This window comes from Marmota marmota, unplaced genomic scaffold (genome assembly GCF_001458135.2).
Source record: "Marmota marmota marmota unplaced genomic scaffold, marMar, whole genome shotgun sequence".
NCBI lineage: Eukaryota > Metazoa > Chordata > Mammalia > Rodentia > Sciuridae > Marmota > Marmota marmota.
Genome location: NW_026000021.1, coordinates 3,982,736 through 3,997,299, shown reverse-complemented (window position 1 = coordinate 3,997,299; position 14,564 = coordinate 3,982,736). Strand labels below are relative to the sequence as shown.

Here is a 14,564-nt window from a genome sequence, read left to right as displayed (position 1 = left end):
AGCACACAGAAATATGTCAATGTGAATTGCAGGGAGATGTTCTCCTAGGATCCTGGGACATGGGAAGCGGGTATACAGGAATCTATTTACTAGTACATGTTTCTTTCCTCTCTGCCTACGTCAAGGTCTACTTTGCCTTCCAGTTTGGGTGTTTCCAGTACTTTAATATAGATACTTGAATGCCTGGAAATTACTCCATATGAGACTGTACACATTTGATTTTGGAGAGAACTGTCACTACAAAGATTGTGATTACCATGTGCAAGGTCACCCTTAAATATAAATGAGGTGTATACTAAGGTGTCTCACATCAGATTAAATTTTTCTTATTAACACAAGGTGAATTGAGTACAAACACACAAAAAAATTACATCATTTACTCAAAAAGCAATGTAATAGTGTGACTACAAGTTAATGATTTTAGCTTAATAATTTTACACCTAACTTAGTGTCCCTTAAAAATTCAGTTATTCACCAGACTTGCACTAGTTGCCTTTAACAGTTTTCCAAGTGTTAAATTATTTTTGAAAGTCACTATTTGCCTTCATAAGTAACAGATATAAATATGTCAGTATTTGTAAAGGTATTGCAAAGATTTTCTAGCAACTTTTCATTTGAATACTACTTTAAAAGGGAAATGATATGAATATTTAAATTCTCTTATTTTTATTTTAAAATCATTTGTTACTTTGTCATGTCATTGTGCCTAAAATGTATTATTTGCTTTAGCTCATTGAGACAAATTCTGACCAGTTTTGAAACTCAACTTTCAGTCCTATCTACATTTTCTCCCAAAATTATGAACTCCTTGATTTAGCAGTTATTTTAGCAGTGTTTACAATATTCATGTTAATTTTTTAACCTAAATTTGAACAATACTTATACCCATCAGTCAGAAATTGTTGAAATTCAGTACTTCTTTTCTGGATTGAGTAGAGTATCCATTATCTTTTCTCTCCAAGCTTCATTTTCTATGTAATGTAATAAATGTTAATATATATTTTATGCTTTTTAATATTAACGCTTCTAAATATGATCGTGTATACAAAATAAACTAGCTTAAACAAAACAGTGAAAATGAGCAAGACATTGTCCCTTACAGGATTACAAGGTCCATGAAGTCATAGGTTATACCTAAAATAGCTATTTATTTTATTCAAAGTTGTCTTGCTAACACTATTTAGGGCACTTCCTGTTATGGTTTCCTGGAGTTTCAAGTGGGGTTCAGCTGGTTGTAAAAGCTGCCAGATTTCTTTAAGAGACTTTTGAAGAAAATATTGTAGGCTTCACTCTATGACAGATGATGCTGGCCCTCCAAATGATGTCTTCTCTTTGATGGGCTAACAGATTGTTGAGAGGAAGCAGTAGCTACTCAGCAGTTTTAGAAGTATGATTCACGTAACTGGATATAGAGCTTAGATATATTTAAGGACAGGTGTTTTGTATCACAAAGTTTTTACTATATAGGTTTTTTTTTCCTATGTCTAGTTTTAATACAATGTCCATGGATGGCATTTTGAAGGCCATTTCTAAAGAAACTTGTGTCTTCTGAAACTGGAGAAGAATAGATGTCATTTGTGCCATAAATCAAATGATTTTTGATGATTGCATTTTTCTGCGTGGGTGTTTGGATATTATATCCAACTATACAATCTGTAATGTGTCATCGTAGAAAACATATCAGTTTTTCTGAATCTCAAACTACCTTCAGGATATTATTAATTAACATCCTTATTATATTAAAAATTTAATAGTCACTCATCTCCTTAAGTTTGATTTCTTTTTCATTGTTATATAATGTTTAAAACATTGTTTTAAAATGTTTAAAATAAGTAAGAAAATTAATATATTTAGAAAAATAAAAAGGTTGCAAACAAAATATTTGGCTCTTAATCCACAACTAAAAACGACCAAAACAGACCATTTACAGCTCTGTAGGCAAAGTCTCATATATGAAGTGAAACAACATGAAGGTCATTCACAAGACAAAATTATAAAGCCAAGATTAAGCATTACCATTTAATTAGCTATTGATTGTGTTTTTAAAGAAACAGAGATTAAACAGTTTTAAAAATATATTCTTGTTTTGCACAGGTATCAGCACCAATCAATTAATGTTTTCCATTAGAAGTTGAGCTTCTGATCTTTTTTTTTTATTTTCCAAGAATTGCTTTTCTGAGGAATCAATGATTTTCAAATACATTTTCAAGTTTTACATATGTGTGTATGAACATATGTTTGCATACATTATTTGCATTTGTGTATGTACATATTTAAAAATATCAGTTGTATGAATAAATATGTATATATAATAGAAATTATATGAAATAGCATCCTTTTAATATTTCCAGTTATGTTTGCATATAAAATAAAATTATCTCTTATTGGTTCTACCCAGATTCTCCAGCTCTAAACATAAGTTTTAATTTTTTGTTTCCAAACTAGAGAATACTATATTACTATGGTTAAGTGGGTAAGCAATACCAAGACAGTGGTGAGATGGTTGAACCGACCTCAGAACATATCCATCCTCACAGTCTGTGAGACCACCACTGGTGCCTGTAGCAGGGTGAGTATGATTACTTTTCTTCTATGATTGAAACAAAGTAGTTAATCCTTCTTTACTCAGAGAAATCAGGAAATCTTTTGTAAAAAAGTCTTTAATATTTAACTTTCACAGGAGGTTAGAAAACATCTATTCCTATTAAAAGTGTATACTTGAGTATACCATTGAGCAGTGTCAATGATAAGCAGAAGAGAACAAATTCAGCTTTTAAAAGAAATAAGTGAATTCTTGAGAGACAAAGGGTAGTCTACGTTACATAAATGTCTTTATCAAATGTTGAAATTTTCTCTGCCTCTTGTCTTTGATTAACTTGGGATTCTACAAAATTTCTTCCTGGTCTTTTTTAAACACATTCATAATTCAGATTACCAAAATATAACCACTTCTTTATCCTACAATTAAGTAAATATAAACCAAAAAAAATGAGGCTCTTGGACCAAACTGTTTTAAAAGTAAATAGTATTTCAGTTTCTAAACTCAGTTTTTATAAACTGAACAGTAAATTCAACATATGACATTTTTAAAGTTCTCAGTAGAAGAAATGGGGCAATCAGATTAAATTGTAGGTGCTAATGCAATTGAGAAAAAAAGGATTCCCAGATTATTTAGCAATGAAATTTTCAAACATCTGCTCTAGGAAAGTTGAAATAAACATTGTAGATTAGCATTTCTTCGGGATACTACCACAAAAATATTACATATATTATATATATTTATATATATGTATAATTTGTATATAAATATTGTGTGTGTGTGTATATATATATATATATATATATATATATATATATATGACAAGATAAAAAAGAAGAAAAATAGTTAAATATTTCAGTAGATGTAGAAAAAGAAATTTATAAAATTCAGTATCCATTCATGGTAGGTAATTTTCAACATAACTAAGTAGAAGTAAAAATCCCCAATCTGACAAAAATGATAATCTATTCATGAAATAGCTCTCATTCAATAGGTAAACACCATATTCACATAGAGATCAGCAATAAATCAAGGATATACATTCTCACTTCTATTTATATAAACATTATTAGAAGCTCTAGTCAAAGTATCTCAGGAAGATATAAATATTATAATGTTAGAAAAGAAGGAAGTGAAATTGTCTTTATTTCCAGATGACACTTTTGTGTACAAAAAAGTAGGATGTGCAAATAACCTAGAACAAAAGAACACAGTTTGTAAGGTTAGTTCACCAATGCAAATTTTTTGTTCAAATGCAAGTTTTATGTGTGTGTGTTGCAGATTCCAATTTTCATAGGAAACATTGACTAAACTATTTACAGGTAAAGAATGCAATGCCTCCAAATTGCTATAAATTGTTTATTTTAAAAGTATAGTTCTAATTTTTTATTGGTTTCAAAAATGCATGCTTCTAACTTCTTCAATGCTTTAGAAACTTGAAAAAGAGGCAATAATGACAAATGATGGAAAATTATAAACAAGGGGTGATTATGTCTAATGGTATAAGGAATTTAAACTAGTTTCATAAATTGTCTAAATTTACACCTGTTATGAAAAATAATTCAGAACATACAAGATATATTTCTCTATACTAATAATATTAAGAAGGAAATATGCTAAAATACCACAAAAGCCTTAAAACATTAAATATGTAAGTATAAATTTGACAAATACTCTGAAAATTTTCAATATTGAATACTACAACATTGCTGAAAGGCATTTAAAAAGACTTAAATAAATGAAAACTAATCCATGTTCTGTACTTGAAAGGCTTAATGTTGTTCACATGTCAGTTCTACACAAATTAAACTTGTAATTGCAATATAATACAAAATAAAGTCTCCTTGGACCCTTTTTGTAGAAACACATAAGCTTTTACAAAATTATGTGGAAATGAACAGACCTGAACAAGCCCAAACTATCTTATAAAAGAAGTTGAAGGAGTTCATACTTCCTGAATTTGAGGATAATTACAAAGCTACCCAAATCTTGAGATGGTAGGAGAGGTACAGGGACATACAAATAGATCAACTGAATCACACAGTTTATAGAAATTAGGCCCATATTTGTATGATTAATTGATTTTCAACATAGATGCACTGTAACATTTAATGGAGTGAAAAAACATGTTATTGGAACAATTGGCATCCAAATAGGAAAACATGATATTTCACCTCTGTTTTATATCATAATTCTAATCTTTCTGAGATAAATCACGAAGTGTACAATTTGTAGTCTTCTAAAGGAAAATACAGAATATAACTTCACTGTGTTGAACAGACAAAATATCAATACTCCTAAAAACAGTAACACATGGGACCTCATTAATATTAGAAATTTCTAAATTAATTTCCATTAAGGAAACTGATAAACTGTAGACTGAGGGAAAATATTTTGCAAAATGAGTATCTGACCAATAAAAATGAAAATCCAAATAACATGTCAAAGCATGTGAACAGAAATTATAAGGAAGATGATAAATAAAATTTTTCAAAAACAGATGATATTATGGAAATGCAGATTAATATTATAATAGGATAATACTACATACCATTAACACTACTAAATTGAAACAACCATGAGAAGTTTAACAACATTATCTGTTGATGAATTTTAATTCTTTTTAGGTGGGAGTGTAAACTGATATGCTTACTTTAAAAAAATGACTTTCTATTTCAAATGAAGTTAAACATATGCAAATATCATTGTTTACATATAAATACACATGTACATACATGTATGTATACATATAAAGGAATGAAAATACTTGGTAATTCCACTTAGAGCTATTTACCTAAGGAATAAAACAGGTGTCTATCAAAAGATTTGTAAAGGTCTAAATAAACTTCATTAAACCTTTACTCACAATAGATAAAAACTGGTGACTCTGTGTATTAAGAGGGAATGGATTTTAAAAATTAAGGCCTATCTATATGAGAGAATTCTGATAAATTTAAGAAGAAATAGCAAGGGAATGTTGATAGACCCAACAATGAATGAATCTCAAAAGCATGTGATATGAAGAAAACCTTATCCCAGCAAGCACATAATGTGTGTGTCACGATCTTAATTTTCTGGGTTACTGAAACAAACAAAACTTATCTATGGGGAGAAAGATCAGGAGAGTGATTGCCATTTTGGAACCTCTGGGAAGGAGCATGAAGGAAGTTTAGAGGAAACATAAAGACTTTTATCTATGAGATATAAATCGATTCACCCAAACTCATCACATTACGAACTTCAGATTTGTGTATTTCATTATATGTAAACATTTATTAAACATACTTTTTAATAGTCTATAAAAGAGAGAAATATAAAAATGAAACATTTAGAATTGGATGATGAGCATAGATGTAGATATGAATGAAGTAGGAGAATCAACCATTTACTTATTGGGTTTGACTAACACTTGTCACATTAGGCTTGTTAGATAATTTATCTCAGTCATCCTCATTTGTCCTATTATATTATGGACTGAGTAGACTTTCTCCATATATTTAATACAGTGTCCTATATGGTTTCTTATTCAATGGATCATTAAGTAATTTAAAAATTGGCCTACATACATTCCACTTAATCAGAGAAAGGCTGTTAACTTCTTTATATAAGGATGATCTGAATTCTTTTTGTTGAGTATAGATAACAGCAACAATTGAAAAAGGAAAAATAGTGCAATGAATCTGACACAACTTTCCTAGGTATGTATATGAATATACCACAGTGAATCTCACCATTTTGTACATCCACAGGACATTAATTTTTTAAAAAAATAACTATGAGTTAATGGCAGAAAGATCAAGAGGACCAGGGTAGGGAGAGGAAAGGAGAAGGAGAGGTATTGGGGTATGAATTAGAGCAAGATATTTTCCATAAATGTATTCTATTCTCACACATGACTAAAAAGAACCAATAAAAAAAGATTGGGCACAGAGTATCAGGATTGGAAGGGTACTTAAAGATTATATGTCTTCCAAATTTGGAAGAAACAGAATTTCAAATGGGTGAAGTCTAAGAATATTTTTTTTGGTGAAATTTGTGATGGAATATTTTAGACTATCTGAATGGTATTTGCCAATGACTTTATGTAGGGATCATTGACAAATACCATTTTTGTTTGTTTGTTGTATTTTTTATTTTTTAAAAAATTTTAATTTGTTATATATGACAACAGAATGCATTACAATTCATATTAAACATATAAAAAAGAATAAATTAAAATGATAATAAGAAAATAGAGGAGTTCTATCATATCATTCATTTAATACCTTCTTGATATTCTATTTTAATTCTATGTCTTGTTCAGAGTTAAAAAGGTTTTATTTCCAGTTAATTTATATAGCAAAACAAAAAAAAACATAGTAGCACATGAAATTTTGGGCTCTGTCTGGTTCTAAGAAAACTTAGTGGTAGTAGGGAGCAGCCATGTCACTATTTTATGTATGTGTTCTCTAGGTCTGAATTATAGCAGACCTAGAATGGCTATTGCTGAATTACAAATAGGAAATAAAAGAATAATTTATGCAGGTGTTTTCATGATATCTGCATGTGGTGAAGATGCACATGCAGATATCATGCCTCAAAAGATAAAGTGATCAGTTATAAAGCAATAATAATATGGATTTAGAAAAGAAAAATGATATAAAATTGTAAATAGATTACTATGAAAAATTTAAAATAAGGAAAACCTCTAATATTTTATAGTTTTGATAATTTGAACACTTTTATTATAGAATCATTTGTTTTAAAAAAAAAAAACTCACAAGATATTTCATGTCACTACACAGAAACATTACTAAAACATTTTACCTACACATATTTAAGATGTGGTACATATATGTACATTTCATTGAGATGAAATTAGTCAAATTTTTCTTCTTGCAATATGATTTGGGTTCAGACGATTTGCAAAAATGTTTTAAAGAAATCTACAATTTTGGCATTTCAAATGTTTGATGGTTTTCTTAAGACTGAAGTACTACTAATATGAAAAAAATTGCAATGATTAAGAGTAAATTGAATATTGGAACAAGGTCCATTTTTAATTTTATTCCTGGATATTTGCCTAGTTTCATGGAGGACTTAATAATTTTGTTTCCTGATGATGCCTAGAGGTGAAAAGAGACAGAGTCTGCTGGTTCAAAACAGTTTGAATGAGGTAATCAAACATAGCTGGAAAATGATCTTCTATCCCTGATGACATACTTCTGGGCATGCGAAATAACTTTACCAAAAAAAAAAAAAAAAAACTTTACAATTAAATTATCATTTAATCCCAATTCACTACTTTTCATTCATTTTAAATCAATAATAACAATGGTATCCCTCTTAATGTGTCACTACTTGAATGGAGGATGAAGTTGTCTGAAGATAACAGTATAAAAAAGGGTAAATTGTATATGCTTGTTTTGGTCTTAGATACTTCATGCAATCGATTGTTTTGTTTCAGAAATATGAGATGACATCAGACACCTGGCTCTCTAAACAGGTATAGTATAGGTGTTCTTACTCTAGAAAGTTATTTCAGTAATATTACTTTAAGGCTTTGATAATTTAGACAAAATTATCCCTTCCCATTAAGGTATTTACAATTTGGGCTTTCTATGACATCATTTGCAAAAAAAGGTTACTTCTGTTTTATATGGAATATAGATTACAGAATAACTACTAGGACCCAATTTCAGGATCACTCATGTAAGTAAACATTTGTGTAGATGAAGGAAAAAATGTGGCAATCCATCAAAACTGGAAACTATCTGCATTATTCAAATTGCCCAGAAAATTATCCAAACCTCCACATAAATTGGTCATCAGGATATTATTCAGATGAACACACTTTTTTTTTTCTTTAGATGTATCCCAGCTCACTGTGCTATTGTGTGACATAAATGAGCCTAGAATTGAGATGAGTACAATAGAGTGAAAGCCACATTTCTCCACAACCTAGTCTCATACTGGACAATTCAGAAGGAAGCACAAATAGGCTATTCAGATACTGTCGGATCCATTTCACTGCCGACTCCATCATTGCTTTTTAAAAGAGAAACGTTATGCTTTATGTAGTTGGGATGGTTTAGGTTTGGTTCTTCGCAGTCATCCTTTATTTTATATTCTCTTCCTGGGTGTCATTCACATCTGTGGTTTCCATTACCTCCATATATTGAAACCTACAAATTTACAGCCCCAGGCACTTCTGAGAGTTCTGACACATCCACATTCATCTTAGGATCGCCTCCTAAATCTGTAAAACATAACTACATATTCCCCAAATCCAAACTGAACACCTTTTTCTTCTATATAGATGTTATTTCTTTTTATCACAGGAATAAAAGCATCATTATCCATCTAGTGATTAAAAAAGATTAACTAGTTAATCATCAAGTTTCACACTTTCAATGATCTATCAAGTCAATTGACTTTTATCCAGTTCATAAACATTTCCCAGGTTCAAATGACAAGTACCACAATCCTTTCTTATTAGCAAAACCTCAACCCTTCAGGCACCTGCCAATCTGTTCACACTATGGATTGGCTGAGCAACATTTTTTGAAGTATGCATTTGATTGATATAACCAACAGATTCCCATTATCCTCATATTCCCATTCCTACAACTCAAAACAACTTTTATCTTCTCTTTCTGTACTTCAGATAATGACCAACATCCTTTGATGGTCCACAATGGATTAAACTGGAAGTTGTTCACACCCTGTCTCATATCATTTTTATAACCATTTTCTATCCAAGATACATTAGCCCTCATAAACCAAGGCCCGTTTGCATATGCCATTCCTTATAAACAGAATTCTTTCAACTCCCTTTTTTTTTTTCTGTGAAGTCTATTCATTTTCAAACCTCAGATTAATATATCTATTTACCTTCCCCAATCACCCTAGTCAAATTATATCTCCCTGTATGTATTATCCTAAAGTGTAGACTTTATATAACACATACATTATTTTTGTGATTTTTGTATCAAGATTCAGGGGCATGAAGGATGTTTATATTTTTGCTCTTCTTTGTAATCCCAATGTCAAACATGGGTTCTAGTATATAAGAAATGCTCCACAAATATTTGTTGAATGGATTAAAAACATAAAAGGATTGTTATTAAGTTAAATCCATACTTTCTTGAAGTATAGATTTATGAAAATAGAGATATATATGTGTATGTACATATATGTATTTTAAAAAAATTATATTCTGCATATATCTGTCTACATGCACAAATATCAGTTAATTCAAACAGTTTTACCCTAGTCAATGTACAAGATAAATTTGGATAAAACCTTGATTTTGCAGACAATAATGGACTCTCAATTAAATTCAATATAGAAAATATAAACAATGAAAAATTGAACTTAATGGAAATTGATGTATTCTGAGTGGTCTTTTTTGCTTTCTGTGAATCTATTCTGTCATTTTTAATGTCATTGACATTCAAAGTAGTTTAGCAGACATCAACATATTTAAACTCAAAATTCCAAGTTTGTGAATGGTTAATAGAAACTTTTTTTAAAAGAAAAGCATCCAGCTGTTAATTATTCAGAACAAAATACAGTTTGCAGTTTATCCCAGCTGATTTTTTTTTTCCTTCAGAAGTTCTAAGGGATTTTTGTTGAGTGATTAGAATCACATGAGATTGAAGGGATGAGCATGGTTAGAAGTAATGAGAGGAAGCAAATTTCTAAGATGACCAGAAATTTAATAGAGTTGTATGCTCACTTTCTAGATAGTAGGAAGGGCAGAGACAAATAGACATGGTTGGCCTGGTGTTTAAGGGACTTTCAGTTAAGATGACTGGTATGCAATATATTGGGTCAGGTTAACAAGTTCAATGACCTAAGTTCAGTGCCATGTGTATCAGAAACACTGACTTCCTTAGGGTCATAAAAGTCAACAATAAGATTGGCTCCACCTGTACACAGTTGGATGTTTCCAGTCAGATACTGGCTGGTGGTAAAATTTTGAAGACTAGCAAACATTTCAGGTAGAACCCTTCATCTGTTCTTTTTCTGAACCACTTGGAAGGCACCAAAATGGAAGTGGAGGTGATGTTAGTGAGAAAATGCTGAGTATCTCCCACCAAACAATGACTATTTATCTGTTGAATGAAGCTCAGCTTATGAGAGAATGTTGAGTAAGTTCAACATACGGTAGGAAGTGTGGTAGATAGAGTGATATTTGTGTAAAACAAACATTTTTGGCTATTTTGTACATGCATTCATCTATTCAACAATTATGAGTTGGGCACCTACTGTGTCCAGTCCAATAGAGTTAAGGAAATCAAATTTAATTATTAATTGACGAGGAGAGTAAGCCAACAAATTAATAGACCAACAAAATAGTTTACAGTGTTCATAAAGACATGAAGGAGGTAAATACAGGATACGTTTTAGAATATCTAATGAGAGATTCCTTAACTTATAGAAGTTCTATAATTAGGTAAATTTAAAAATGGTGTATGTCTCATGAAATTAAGTTTTTTTAAAAAAAGTAAAGTGTGAAGTACCCCAAGAACAAAACAGAAAGTTTGTTCCACATGGAAAATTGCTTTAAAGATAGAGTGACAGGAGATGGAACAAATAGAATTAATGACTATCATAGTTGAAAAATGGGGTTTACTCAGTCAAATATTTTGTCTGTATCTATCATGTGCCAGTAATGCTATTTTCCTGGCGTTGAATTATATAGTATTTTAGAGTTTTCAATTTATTGTTTTTCTAAATGTTCGTGAAGTAGACTAGGAAAATATAATCATTTATGACTATTAACAGATCTTCCTACTAACAAAGCTAAAAATCTGTCTCTCCAGCATATTAAAATAATTATTGATTTATTCATTCAGATAGAATATATCAAACACAATTTACAAATCACTGTCCCAAATGGTGGAGATGTAGCATTGAAGGTTCCTGTCTTGTAGGGTTCACATTACAGAACAAAATTAAATAAGTACATTTATCTCTACATGCTTGCATTCACAGCAGACATACACATACATACATACACATACATACACACACACACAAAATACATGTTGAATAATGGTCTATTTAAAAAGTAGAAGGAAGGCAAAAGATGATAAAGGATGTCAAGTACACTTGGATGACCTGGCTTATCTGGTTATGCTTTACATGAAATAACCAGTGGACTCCTCATTGATAAAGTGACATTGGAACAGAGACACGAAGGAGACAAGAGAACAAGCTAGAAGTAGGTAATAAAAATTACGAAAACTGTGGATCAGGAGCCTGGGGAGGGAACCGCACGACAAGACGACATGATCAGGAAACATAGGGATAAGTCATCTAAAAGGGCTGGAAAGCTATTTTAAAAATCTACAGAGTAAATTATATCAAAGCCTTTCTTTCATACCATGTATATGACCTCTCTCATTACTTTGATAGGAAGGAATTCAGTGTTCTTTCAGATAAATACATTCCCCTAACAATCTCCTGGAAGAAAGATAAAGCAATCTTTCAATGTGACTTTCATCATTTCCTTTTCAAAAATAATTTCATTTATTTAGTATGTCTTTATAGTTTAATTAAATGCCATCAATTAGGAATTCACTGGTGTGGCTTAGCATTTTGTTTGTGTGTTTGTGGAGAGATAATCAATGGAACAAGAAATTGGAATGAAATTATTTTCTATGACTTCAAGTTCTGTGGCCTTTTCGTATTCATATTTGAAGTAATTTTGTGCTCATTTTCAGTATTGAATCTTTAAGTAACTAGAATTGCTGAGTGAAAGAGTTCTGAAAACTATATGAACTATGTTATGAGCTTTTATATTTTTTAAAAAATTTTATAAACTGATGTAGATGTTCATGTCTTCCTTACCTATGAAGAATAAATTGCCAAACAATTTCACATGAAAGTTTTTGTGTGAATCAATTTAAAAGTGTCATGTCTGTCCACTGTGCATAAGCTTCTCCATCATTTGTACCACTCACATACCTACTGGCAATGTCACATGAGGTTCAATTTTTAAAAATACTGAATGTCATACCTTTTTTTTTTTTTTAAATACTTGGACCATTTTTCCAAAGTAATTCTAAATCAGTGATTTATACACCATGCTTGACTTAACAGTAGTTGGTAACATAAATTTCATGTGCCATTTTGGGATTTTTATATGCGCATTCTTATATGCATATTCTTATATACATTCTTACATGTATTTTAGAACGAGGAGCCTGTGTTTTCTAGAGACGGCAGTAAATTCTTTATGACAGTTCCTGTAAAGCAGGGGGGCCGTGGAGAATTCCATCACATAGCTATGTTCCTCATCCAGGTAAGTGCTGGCTTCTTTCTGTAGCTCAACTTGATTGTTATTATGTCCCTGAAAGCCCAATTCTCATGGAGTTTTGAGCCTCTGTGAAGCTCTCTCATATCCAACTCATAGACATTTTAAGAAAAGAACCCAGTCCATAGTCATAAATGTAAGCAGTGATCTTGCACAAAACAGTCTCAGAAGGCAATTAAATTTATTGAGTTGTACATGTGTGCTATGGACTGAGGACCTTGGAGTAGAAAATTTAATCAATGAAAAGCATCCAACTTTCAAAGACCTGAGAACAATCTAGAGGAAGAATTTTATCCAACATATACTTATTACCATTTTGTACAAATAATATTTTCAAGGAGTTATAAAAATTTTAAATGCTGAAAGCAATTTCAATGTCCACCAAAATTAAACCCACCCACACAGAAAAACACAATGTAGATTAAAAAAAAAACTATGTAAGAAGAATTTTTATGTATTGTCACAGACACAGGGCCTGTATAATATACTTGTGGTCTTTTTGATAAAAGTAGGGAATTTTTTTGCTGTCCTCTAAACTTTAAAAGAATGTTAACAGTTAAAAATGTTTGTTTAATTATTTAAAAACAGTAAATTCACAAGTTGTTTTCAATATGTCAAGATTAATATCAGTTTAATCTAATTTCTAATAACAAACATTCTTGAGGAAATAAAGCATTCTTCAAAATAAACTAAATAATCATCACAGTGTTACAGGTAGAAGTTTTATAATGATAAATATTTGTGGTTACGTTGGAATCTTTAGGGCAGTTTTACAAACAAGCCAGAATCATTTCATAGAAACAAAGTACAAACTAAAGAGAAGGTGGCAGCCAGGTGAGGTGGTGTAAACCTATAATCCCAGCAGCTCAGGAGGCTGAGGCAGTAGGATCATGAGTACAAAACCAGCCTCAGCAACTTATCAAAGTCCTAAGCAACTTAGCAAGACCCTGTCTCTAAATAAAATATAAAAATGAGATGGAGATGTGGTTCAATGTTTAAGCACCCATGGGTTCAATCCCCAGTACCCGTCCCCCCAAAAATTGAAAAAGAAAAATGTGCCAAAAATTTCCTAAGTATCTTGGCTACTTTGACATTTACAGAACTTTTGGCTCTTGTACACATTCTAAAGTAATTATTACTACCTGTACATGTTTAAGTCGATCAGCCTAACACTTTGAAGCCTCAATATCTTGTGTCAATAGTTTAAAATTCAAAGCTTGTCTAAGGTCTATTTTATTAAAATAATTGTCAAGGATTTTACATTAATTTTCATGAAGGCTGAAATAAATAATTGAGAACATACACGATGATGTAGATTGAACATACAGAGATGTAGATTTATTTATATTTATATATATGAATATAATTATTAAGTTGTAAAAACTGAATATAAACTAATGTATAATGTCATCCCTTTTATGTTCTAAATAAATGCATGCATTCATTGATGAGTAACGTTTTGTCAATCAAGGCAAACCATTAAACTATATCAGGCAGGTAGCATTTTAAATTAATATTTTCATTTTTAAAAAAATGTGAACCAGGGCTGGGGATGTGGCTCAAGCGGTAGCGCGCTCGCCTGGCATGCGTGCGGCCCGGGTTCGATCCTCAGCACCACATACAAACAAAGATGTTGTGTCCGCCGAGAAATAAAAAATAAATATTAAAAATTCTCTCTCTCTCTCTCTCTCTCTCTCTCTCTCTCTCTCTCTCTCTCTC

General features: G+C 31.0%; 1 protein-coding gene across 2 annotated transcripts in view; it reads left to right on the top strand.

The window, feature by feature from the left end:
* Window positions 1–14,564, top strand: part of Dpp10 (dipeptidyl peptidase like 10) — a 1,278,687-nt gene that overhangs the window by 1,199,852 nt on the left and 64,271 nt on the right. For both annotated transcript variants that reach the window (XM_015501723.2, XM_015501724.2), the window contains exons 11-13: window positions 2,446–2,569; window positions 7,986–8,024; window positions 12,726–12,833. In XM_015501723.2, the coding sequence (XP_015357209.1) occupies window positions 2,446–2,569; window positions 7,986–8,024; window positions 12,726–12,833 (271 nt within the window). The remainder of the gene's footprint in view (window positions 1–2,445; window positions 2,570–7,985; window positions 8,025–12,725; window positions 12,834–14,564) is intronic.